At 45.2% G+C, this 12,089-nt stretch overlaps 1 protein-coding gene across 4 annotated transcripts in view; it reads right to left on the bottom strand.

Annotated features, from left to right (window-relative positions):
• Trappc9 (trafficking protein particle complex subunit 9) overlaps positions 1-12,089 on the bottom strand; it is a 429,432-nt gene that overhangs the window by 157,994 nt on the left and 259,349 nt on the right. For all 4 annotated transcript variants that reach the window (XM_041672442.1, XM_041672444.1, XM_041672443.1 and 1 more), the window contains one exon: positions 8,700-8,842. In XM_041672442.1, coding sequence (XP_041528376.1) covers positions 8,700-8,842 — 143 coding nt within the window. The remainder of the gene's footprint in view (positions 1-8,699; positions 8,843-12,089) is intronic.

Genomic DNA, 12,089 nt, shown 5'->3' with positions numbered 1-12,089 from the left:
TAAGGGACAGACAGACCAACCACAGATAGAAACTGCAACCTCTCATGAAGACATGTGCACAGCAGAAGGAATCAGAGCTAGGTCTCTGGACACCTGGCTCACACAAACATGGCCCATAGCCACAGAATGGTGTTGAGAGGCGCATGAAGACCCAAGCCTTCGTGTGCCGATGTGTATAACACATACAGAGCCATTGCACACTCCAGGGTGTGATGCCCACCTCCAAAGACATTCTGGCATAAGAACAGGATGTTGGACATAACATACCCAGAATAAAGGACATTTCTCTTTCCCTTTTCCTTCCCAGAAAATGGTCGCATCAGAGGGGCTGTGGAGATGACCTGGGGGGAAGAGTGCTTGGTGCACATGCATGACAACCTGAGCTTGGATGTTTGGATTTCCTAGAACTCATGGAAAAATTAAAAGGAAAAAAAAAGCTGGGTATGGCAATATTTACCTATAACCTCAGTGCTGGGGGGCAGAGGCAGAAACAGGAGGATTGGCTCACTGGGGCTTACTGGTTGCCAGCCTCATGTCAAGTTTAGTGAGAGACCCCGTCACAAGGGGACAAGGTAGAGGGTGAAAGAGTGAGTACCTGACATCCTCTTCTGACCACCAGACACACACACGGACACTCGTGTCTGCATACATGCATGCACATACAACATAAACACACACACACACACACACACAAAAAAAAAAAAAACTATAGAGATGGCAAGGACAGAAACCCTGGCAATTCTGGGAGCAAATGACCCACGCACATTTGCAGCTGGGCTTTACAATACAATTGGCTTATGCCACAGTGATTTTTGTGTGTGACATATCTGGCTTCTGTTTACACTAAAATCAGTCTAAACCTCCATGAAAGTTCTCACAAGCAGGTGGTCATTCAGCTGTTCAGACTGTAGTGGCTTTGAAGTATGAAAACCTAGATTCAACTGTCACCAGCAAGCTACAGGAGCCGGAGAAAAACATCCAACACCCGCCCGGCCTCATCTGTAGTCCAAGTGTGTTGAGAGGGGCCTGACTTTAAAAGTGAGATGTGGAGAACTCGAGCACCGCAGGATTCTGACAGAACAATCTTCACCTGTGAGCAAAAAGCAAGCAATGAATTCCTAACACGCCGCAGCACGCCACTTCAATAAACCGCTAATGCTGAGTGCCCAGATGCATGTCGATTCTGCTGCAGTGGCAAAGGAAAATAGAACTTCAGCTTGGCTTCCATGCTGCCAGTCTTAAAACCTAGAGGGAGTCATCAATGCTTTGCGCTTCCCAGGGTCCTCCCATGGGTTGGTCCAGCGTTGAACACTACAACATCCCATCTCTCATGATTAACTTTCCAGACATCGCTCATAAAAATTAAGGGCCCTCTTTGGTTGCACACATAGTTTTATATCTGACCATTAAATGTTTTAAAATCAAGGGACAACTTATATGGGATGAGAGACAAAGATGTAAAAGACTGATGAGTCCTTACACTATCTGAACCTCGGGGAAGGATCCTACGAAACACAATAATTCACTGAGGTAGAAAGACACTGGGGCTTCTGGAGTAACAGACAAAGATGGTCTGCCTAGAACTGAGGTCCTCTCTGGGAGAGGGACCATCAGAAGCAAAGCCCAGGAAAACCAAGGTAAGAATAGACCCTCATACCTTCCCAGCCCACTTCCTCCTACCCGCCTCAGCCCACAGTCAGCCACTGTGAAAGGCTCTGTGACCGCAGAGCGGGTGACACTGTCTGGAACTCTGTGCATCGTGTTCCAGAAGCTCCTTTTGTTTCTGAGCAGTGTCCCCCTGTGGGACTGCATCAAAGACGGCTCACCCATTCTCCTGCTCACAGGCGTTCCGAGTCATTTCCACACTGGAGTTATAGAAAGCAACGCTGTTATATAAATTCTTACATGAGAATTTTTTGGTAGATACAGGTTTTTTTTAGTCCTCTAAAATAAACATGCAGAAATGAAACTGGCATCTCGCTGGGTAGGTATGTATTTCAAAGCTCCCCGAAGAGCTGCTGGTCAATGTGAATGCCCACAAAATGCCCACAAATTCCAGTTCAACCCCAGCTTCACCAACACTGATTACCAATGTTAGCCATTCTGGGAGGTATACAGTTGTACCTGATAATAGGTTTATTTTGTGTCCCTCTAGCAATAACACAGAACATGTTTCAGGTGACTGGGGTCCATTAAAAAAATACCTGTTCAAATGTTGCAGTATATTTTATGGTATGACTTTTTTTTGGGTGAGTGTAATTTTTTGTGATTTATTTACTTTATTTAGAAACAGAACTCAGGCATGCAACATGCCAGAGCATATACCTGGAGGTCAGGGCACAGCTCTCAGGAGGATGTCTTGCCTTCTACCTTGTTGATGCAGTCTCTCTCTACAGTTCTGCTGCTGTGCTCTGTACTCCAGGCTACCTAACCTGAAAGCTTCCACCTCAACACAGGAGGGCTGAAATCACAGTCTGAGTCACAGCATCCAGCAACTTACTTGGCCCCCGAGGATCAAATTTAGGCAATTTGGCATCCATAGTATAAGGTTTTACCCATTGCACCACCTGGCTAGCTTGAGCATAAGGTTTCAATTTTCACAAAATTAATTATTTATCAACATTTTATTTTATAATTAGCAATTTCTGAATGGATCTAAGAAATTTCCCAAGTCAGGAAGCAGCTTTGCTACGTCTCCTCTGGGGAGAAAGAAAGGGCTTTGCAGTTCTCCATAAAATTGGCTTTGTAATTGGCTAAATCTATTTATGAACTGCCTACTTGGGTAGACTGATCTTAGTTCACATTGGCACCAACAACTCTCTCTCTCTCTCTCTCTCTCTCTCTCTCTCTCTCTCTCTCTCTCGTCTTTTCAAGACAGGGTTTCTCTGTAGCTTTGAAGCCTATCCTGGAACTAGCTCTTGTAGACCAGGCTGGCCTTGAACTCAAAGAGATCCACCTGCCTCTGCTTCCCGAGTGCTGGGGTTAAAGGCGTGTGCCACCACCACCTGGCTCACTCTCTTTACATAAGTCTTAAAATCACATACCTAATTCCTCCAACTTTCTTCTTTTAGGTCAAGTAATATTTCCTGCTCTGTTTAAAGATACTTTTCACAACAACTTGTTAGTTTCTGGTTTAAAATAACACTGTTAATAAATATTATCAGGATTTTAGCTGGGATTGCCTTGAGTGTATAGTCAATACAGAAGAAACTGGAATCTCAGTGAAAACCAGCTCTTTTGAGTATCCAGCGAACATCATTCACCAGGTATTCATGTCCCTTCCCCATGTCTCGACACCTTCTAGAAAGAGGTCACATTGTACAACTTTATTCCTGTGAGTTGTGTTTTGGCTTTATTGAAACATTATTTTCAAATTTCCAGTTGTTGCTAATACACAGGAAGATAGCCGGCCATGTGTGCTGTGCAGTAGCAGACACGTGGATGATGACAGGTTTTTGTTTTTTTGGGGGGGTTTTTTGTTTATTTGTTTGTTTGGTTGGTTGGTTGGTTTTTTACTATCGATTTCTAACATTTAGGTCTTTAACTATTTTTTGCTTTTTTAAATCTATTGCTCTGGGTAGGATTACAAGGAATATAACAGAGAGCTCACAGCAGACGCGTTTGCCCGGCTCCTGTTCATGGAGAAATTGTTCAGACTTGCCTGCAGCAACAGTAACCACACGCTCTCTACCCAGGAACTTTCTCATGCTGAGAAACTTTCAGAAACGCTAGTTCACAGAGTTCCCAGCTAAGTTCAAAGAAGTGCCTTTCGCCAATTGTCAGGTTTCTTCCCTTTGTTTTATTAATGGGCTAAATTCCAATGGTAGATTTTTCACTGCTTAAACTAAATGCACTTTTAGGATAAACAGGTAATGTTAGTACGCTATTATGGCTTACATATGGTTGAAATGGACTTGTATTTTGTTTTTCAAGTCAGCCTTTGAATACTTACGGCTGCTGGCCTTGAGTTTTCCTGTGATGTGGTGTTTCTGGAAAGCAGCAGCATGGTGAGGTTGGGGTCAGGAGGGACTCCTACCTGCCTGCTTTCTAAATGGGTTATATCATTCTATAGTTTTATTTATATAAGCATTAGTACATGGTAATTAAGAAAACATTAAAACCTTGGAGGATTTTGAAATCTCTAAGTTTATAATTTCTATGAATACATTAGGATAAACGTTTCTGTAAAATGTCATTATTTCAGGACTTGGTAAGATGCAAAATAATGTATTGTTTTTTAATATACTGAGAAATGATGTCAGCTTGAATAAATACGAATGATGTTTCCTACTCAATTTCATTTGGTATATAATCATGTGCCATAATCTACCAACATCATAGGCAAAGAAAAACCCTTTGTGATCACTGAGCTCACAAATAACAATTTCTCCTTGCTGTGGGATATTATTTTAACTGGGCAAAGATGTGTTACATTTCTTTATGCTGCAAAAGATTACTTCAACTGTGTACAGGCATGTTACTTTAATTTCTGCTGAATTTGTTTAACAATGTAAGCATGCGTGTTTAATTATACAAAGGTATGTTGCATCTGTTTCACCTTGCCTGCCTAAGACACCTGATTGGTCTAATAAAATGCTGAAAGGCCAATAGCTAGGCAGGAGAAAGGAGAGGTGGGGCTAGCAAGCAGAGAGAATAAATAGAATGAGAACTCTGGGCTCAAGAGAGAAGAAAGAATGAGAGAAGGAGAGAACAAAGGAGATGCCAGGGAGCCAGTCACATAGTAAGAAGGAAAGAAAGACATATAAAATAAAGAAAGGTAAATAGCCCAGAGGCAAAATGTAGAGAAAGAAAAACCGGATAATTTAAGTTAGAAAAGCTGGCTAGAAATAAGCTAACCTAAGGCCGGGCATTTGTAAATAAGAATAAGTCTCCATATCTTTAATTTGGGAGTTGGGTGGAGGCCCCCTACAAAAGAAAAAGCCTGCTACATCTTCTTCATTTTTCCTTTAGAACTTTTAGTCTTCCATACTTTGAAACCATTAACAGAAAATTATAGAAATAAGTAATTCGAGGTAGGCTGCCCCAATACCCACCCTCATCCACCAGGCCTTGTAAGCTATAAGCCCCATCCTGGCCCCAAAGTCACCTATCCTGCAACCTCAGGGGAACTCTGAAACACACCTTGCTACAATATAGAGAGAACCAAGAGGGGAGTGACCAGCCACCCAGCAGGACACTCCACTCTTTAGGTTCTCCATTGTGGGGCAAAACCCTGGGCCTCTCCCCAACCTGCCTCAGCTTCTCTAGTCAGCCAGCAGGACAGTTTCCTGGAGAGAGGACCAAGAGAGAGGAACTCTAAAGCAAAAGCTGTGACTGCACAGAGTGGACCAAGAGAGCGACCAGGAGAGCAGGCTAAGAGAGACCTCAGTGGCTCCCTGAGACACGGACATTGATTGACAGGACAGAACAGAACAAGAACAATTCCCAAAGACGCAGACAGCCACTGCAAGGATTGGGCCAAGATGCAAAGACACTGCTGGCATCAATTGAAGAAAAAGATGAGTTAGGCAGCAATACAAGAATTCATCCAAAAACCTAAAAGACAACATGGTCACACAAGAACCCAGTGGTCACACAACAGGAAGACTTGATCATCCTAACCCAAAAGAAGCAGAAGAAAACCATTTTAAATGTACCTTGATTAAGCTTGCCTTCTTAAAAGCTTGAACTACTTCCTGGAGGCATCATCTCGGGCCACAGAATACTTCTTCGTGAGAACTTTCTAATTGAGATTGTCTATTCACAAGTTCTACTTCTTCTGGGTCAATTTTTGAACTTTGTCTGCTTTCCTCTCTCGAAACATTGATCCGCTTTGCCCAAGTTGTTAAATGCACTGGGCTATGGGTCTCTACCGTATCCTCTTACATTTTCAAATATAGCATATACAAAACCCACAGAAGGCCGTATCTTCCATTTCTTCTACTAGCAATATGTGTTTTCTTTCTGTCCCCCTCATTGCCCTAGTTATGATTAATTTTATTATTAATCTTTTTGAAGTATCAGCTTTTGGTTCCATTGACTCTGCAAACTCTTTCACGCCCCATTTTACTGACATGCTTTCTTCTCTACAATTTCTTCTGGGAGTACTGAACTCTTCTTTGTGTGATGCAGAAGCCACTCCAGCGATGCCAAGCCACTCATTTCTAATATAAGCATTCACTCTTCCATAAACACAATTAGGTGTAGCTGGTTAACAAAAATGACTAGGCTATGGTTTTCCTGTGGATTTTGTATACTTAAATAATATCCAAACAGTCAGGTAGGTATACCATGGGGTTGTCTGCGTCTCTCCTTTGTGTGCCAGTTTTGTTTTGAAATTATGTTTTTATGTGTATTTATATTTAGAACTGTAATGAGAACTCAATTCTTCAATCATTACAAATTTTCCCATCTCTTTCTCTTGCAAGCCCAAATGTTTAATGTTAATAAGTTCATACCAACCTCCTATATATTAGGGTTTACATACACTGGGCATATGTGATGCTGGTTTCTGGCAAGGGGCATACAGTTAGTGTCTTGTCATATGGAGTCTGACAAGTTCTACTTTCAATGCAGTACAGAATCTGTCTGCACTGGGGCAACGTTGGACACAAACAAGTAAGTCTGTACTATCTACATCCTTTTTCAGCCACTCATTCCTTGTTCTCCTCTTCCTCCCCACTCCCAGCCCAGAGGGAGCTCAGATCTTTTCTATTTATTCACATATCTGATTTTCCACTGCTCTATCACTCCTGTGTGTACATCCACGTTCCCATCCCATGCTAATTCAATGTAACAAACTCCCAACAGGCTGGTGAAGATGAAGAAGTTGCTCTGCCTGCCCCTTTTTCAAAGAAGCTGTAGGATGCACCTGGCATTTGGGGGTGCTGGCTGGAAACAAGGCAGAAGTGCTCCCAGGAATCAGACACACAATGTGTTAGAAAAAAACATGTGTGAGGAAAGCATGGGACTCTCAGAGAAATACATATGTACTCACACATGCGCACATGCATGCACATATGGAAATACACTTCTGCTAGGGAAATCTACAGAAAGTCAAAGAGATCTCAAAGTCAAGCAGATGTTTTCCAAAGGATTACATAAAAGAAAGGTAGTTTAATAAAAAAGGACACTTTTAGGGAAAAGATGCAGTTGAAGCCCCCAAGAGTGAACTGCCTTGACACAAGCTCAGGCTGTAAAGGTGTGAGTGGCCACACTGGAAATCAGAACTCAGTAGGGACATGGGGAGAAGCAGGACTAGAGCCAACTGGTCAACCCCCTATGGGGCTAAGGATACACAGTATCCAACATGATCTAGAGACAGTGAAATTTCATCCCAGGATTTTGAGATCAGTTAGACTTAGAGATAATGGAAAAGGAAGATCAGAAGTGAACTCTTAAACCCAAGAACTAGACAAAGAAATACACAAGCTAAAAGAAGAGAAGATGAAGGCTACAGGTTGGCAACAAAGACCAAAGTGGTGCTTCAGCCAACAGCCAATGCTTCCAAGTCTACTTCAACCTTAAGTTACCATTACAGCTACAGGGACCATGATATAGCAGCTGCATATCAATGAGGCACAAAAGAGAATCCATGGCAACCTGTGTCACCTCTGAGAAGTCTTGATGCAGTGGCAGTGAGAGAAGAGAAAGGGCAGGAAAGGCAGACATGATGCAGCAGAGTCACATGCAGAAGGCCTGGCACACCCTAATGCTGGCTGTCAACATGCTGGCCAAATCTGCCTCGGGGGCAGGAACTTTAAAGCTTTATACAAATTCAAGTAGAAGCCACCTTGGCAGTGAGGACTGGAAAAGTGATAGGTGATGAAACGGGAAGCTAAACGGCCCAGATAAACCACTAATTCTCGCCGAAGCCGTTCTCCAGTGGCCAGGGGTAAGTGAACTCGATCCATTCAAATGGATTTTTCTGTCATCATTATGATGGACACCATACCTCTATTTTACCCTATAAAGTACATGAGAGGAATAAATAGCACAGGTCAGAGTGTTGTTTGTGAAGTCCAAAGACTGACAGGTGAGCATTAGTCACGGCGGCTGTTCTGCTCAGTTAAGCATACATATGCTGACCTGGTCCACCAGTCTGGTGGAGCTCAGTGGAGGTGGGTCCCCACTCTCCAGGGGCTGCACATAGAAACTATCCCAAGGGCTCCTGGAAGGCATTGATGCCACTTCCACACTACAAGAATGAAATGAGGAATTGTCACCTTCCACCTAAGAAAAAACCAATGGCCCTTCTCACCACATGTGACCCTGAAGTGGACAAACCCACCCTTCCCTTTCTCAGGAAGATCATGCCTGGATGAACTGGTGACGGAGAGGGTTACCTTGAAGGAAATGATTGTCTATGCAGAACGAGCTGACACTGTGCTGAGCTAGAAGGTCCTTGTGGTGCTGGACAGTGAGTCCTGGGACAAAACCTTCATCGCACAAGCCACAGGAGCATCACAGAGAACAAGGCTGGGTTCCTCAGGGAGTACCAAATATAAGCAAATCACTATGCAAAGCCCCCATTGAAGAAGAGGCAGTCAGATCAGAGCAGAGCACCATAGGGATTGCCAGCACAGCATACCTGCTGCCCACTAACATCAAGGACCACTGCCCTGCCAGAGGCATGGCTTTGCTGGGCAGTGAGACAGGATAACCATTATCATGAGACACACACCCTCCAGCCTAGTTACCTGGTTGCCGGAAGTGTGCTGACTCTGGTGAAAAACACAGACGGCTCAACTTCCACATGCAGTCCCAGAGACAGGTTCCTGTAATACCCTTCCACATGGCCTGGGCCTCCAGAGTACTTGAAATTCAGGACGGCTTCCAGAGTCTAAAAAGTTAAGACAAATACCAAATCAGTACCCACAAGTAGATGAGATTTCATGCTGGGAAGCAGGTTGCACCTAGGGAGAGTCTCAAGACCCTCACACATGAGAGGATCAAACTACCACAGTTCACACCGTGCATCTGGTACCACTCTTCCTGTGGTACCAAAAGTCTGAACAGTCCTCGGCGGTGCATTCAGGTAGAAGGGGCTCCAGTATGTACTCTGTTTAGGTACAGTGTATTTGACAGAGAAAATACACTGGGTGCACACCAGCGGATGGCTGGGAAGAGCAGCATCCATGCAGCAGGTAGAAGGCGACTTCTACTCCCAGGCTCACAGTGACTGAGAGATCAGAGGGAAGCACAACAGAGGCCCTTCCAGAAAGACCAGGGCAGTGCCACCATGCCAGACACGGGACGTGGGATGAAGAGGTGGCAGGTGCCATCCAAACGGGCACCCACCAGTACAAAGATGGTGGGTGGTTAAAGTTCAGTAGGGCGCCAGTGGTCTGCACTCTCCCCTCCTAGGCTCTTCCGGACCTTCCCTACTGAGTGCACATACAAAGAATGGCAGGAGAGTAGGAGGGTAGACCCTGTCTCCCTTGGTGACACAAGAACATAACACATTCGGCCACCATACAGGGGAGGAAAGACATGGAAACTCCAGCCCCAGTCCTGTCGAGCCATAGCTGACCATCCTTTCCTTTGGGATGAGATTTTGGTCTACTCAGGACGAGCAGCCCAGACCAGGAACAGGGAGGCAAGAATCGGGCAAAGATACAGCGACACTAACCAGGTACAAAGAGGCAGAGCTGCATTCTTAGAAATGCTGAGGGAGGGCCCCCACCATTGTTTTGGAGTACAGTGCTGTTGCACCAGGGAGGAGACTCATGCCCAGCCCCTGCCATGGCATTGCACAATGGCACAGTACACGAGGAAAGGGTACCAAGATGGCACAGGAAAACCTAGATGTGCTGGATCTACCTGGGACTGAAGAGGACTGAGCATATGAGGCAAATCCTCCAGGACTGCGACCCCAGCCTCAAAGTCCTGAGGGACTCCTCAGGAGGAAGAGCTGTTAACAACCCCGACCCATGGCCCTGAACACAGGTAGAGAAATATCGAGGACAGGGGACATGCATTATAGAAAAGATGGCACCTCCTACATCCCATGTCTCCTACCCACCCCCACTCCCCCCACCCCACTCAGTACAAGGTGACTCTGCAGGGATCTGTAGCCTGTGGGACATAGTGTAGCCATGGTAACAAGAAACCTTGGCCCAGTTAACTCCTGACTAAAATGATAGAGCCTTCCACAGCAGTGTTCTCAAACAGGTGTTGACAGCAGGGGCCCTTAGGGCAAATCCAGCCACCACCTGATTCTGCAGGTCTGCAAGCAGAAAACTTCACTGTATTTCTTACAGGGAATAAGTCAAAAAACAAAACAGAAACAGAGCAGGCTCTGCAATGGAGACTTCCTATGGCTGGCCAAGTCAGAGACATTTATTATACAATCTTTTCCATTCAGACTTTGCAGATATTATAGGCTGGAAAGATATTATATGGCTCATCAGCTGAGAGTCTGTGCTGTCTTCCAGAGGACCTGCGTTCTGCTCCCAGCACCCACATTTGGTGACTCACATCTGCCTGTAACTCCAGCTCCAGGGAATCCTGGGAATTCCCTGTGGGCTCCTTAGATACCTCCACTCACATGCGCAAACCCACACAGACACACAGAATTATGAACAACAAGCTTAGCAGATAGAACTGCTAGAGGAAAGCATGGAGGTGAATCTCCACACCTCTCAGACATAACCCAGGAGCACAGGAGGCAGACCAGAACATAATAGCATGGTGCCAGGGCCCCAGGAGGTGAACAACGGGATGTAAGGCCAATAACATCCCCTGACACATGTCCACACTGTGTCAAAGAAGAACAGAGAAGGCTCCCAGCACACCTGGCTCTGACCACCATCCTGAAGCACTTTCCAGAAGCAGCAACGAAAACAGAAGTCTAGCAATGGTGCTGCTGTGCTGGAATCTCCAAGCAGAGCTGAGGTACTAGAGTCAGGGCTCACTGCTCCCTAGCAAGTGTGACAGGGAGTCGTGTTTCCAAGAGGTTAAAGTGAGGTGCCTACCTTCGGCCCTTGTCTTAGGATTACTACTTCTGTGAAGAAACATCATGACCAGCACAATGTGAGGATGGAAAAAGTTTATGTGGCTTGCACTTCCACATCATAGTCCATCAGTGATGGAAGTCAAGAAGGGAACTCAAACTGGGAAGGAACCTGGAGGCTGGCGTTGATGCAGAGGCCATGGAGGGTGCTGCTTACTGGATTGCTCTTCATGGTCTGCGCAGCCGGCTTTCTATAGAGCCCCGGACCACCCTGCCCAGGGGTGGACCCACCCACAATGGACTGGCCCCCTCACATTCAATCTCTAATTAAGAAAAAATGCCTTACAGGCATATCTATAGCCATTTTATTGAGGCATTTTCTCAGTGGAGGCTCCCTCCTCTCCAGTGACTCTAGCTCCTGTCAAGTGGGAAAAAAAAAAAATTAACCAGCACAGCCCTCGTCCCTCAGATTCCACAGTTACCCGGCAAGGTATGTCTGTCCTGCCCTGACTGCTTCTGCTGACCTATTTAGTTGCAATGAGGAGGCAGCCATAGCTACTGGGCTTTTTAAAAATCAAAGGGAACTTTGGGAGCTCAGCCCAGTGTTCTGCTGTGGACCTCTGCATCTGCTTCCATCAGTCACTGGATGAAGGTACATTTAAGATAGTCATAAATCTTACTACAGGGCAAGGCCAGTTAAAGCGCCTTTTCTACTATTGCTTAGGATCTTAGTTGGGGTCATCCTTATGGACTCCTGGGAATTTCTCCAGTGTCAGGTTTCTTACAAGCCCTATAATGGTGCCCTTAATCAAGGCAGCTCTTTCCTTGCTCTCCCTCTCTGTCCTTTTCCCATCTCAAACATCCTGTTCCCTCTTTCTGACCACCCACGGCAACCCACACCTCTTCTTTACTAACAAAGTACTTGGTCAAACAGGTGTTTTTCTAAATTTAACACTCATACTTGAGACTCACTGAAGCCCCAGCTTTTCTTTCTGCTCCCATTAGCCCGAAGCACAGACCCATCAACTCTAAAGAGCTACTCGTTTCTGGCAAACATGTCCTAGACCCCGTGAAATCACACATGATACCTTTTGTCAATTCTGAGTATAACTGACTCTAGCTAGCTAATGAAATC

Source organism: Microtus oregoni, unplaced genomic scaffold (genome assembly GCF_018167655.1).
Source record: "Microtus oregoni isolate MIOR12 unplaced genomic scaffold, Mior012 000022F_ref0000154, whole genome shotgun sequence".
Taxonomy (NCBI): domain Eukaryota; kingdom Metazoa; phylum Chordata; class Mammalia; order Rodentia; family Cricetidae; genus Microtus; species Microtus oregoni.
This window is presented reverse-complemented; position numbering and strand designations above follow the sequence as displayed.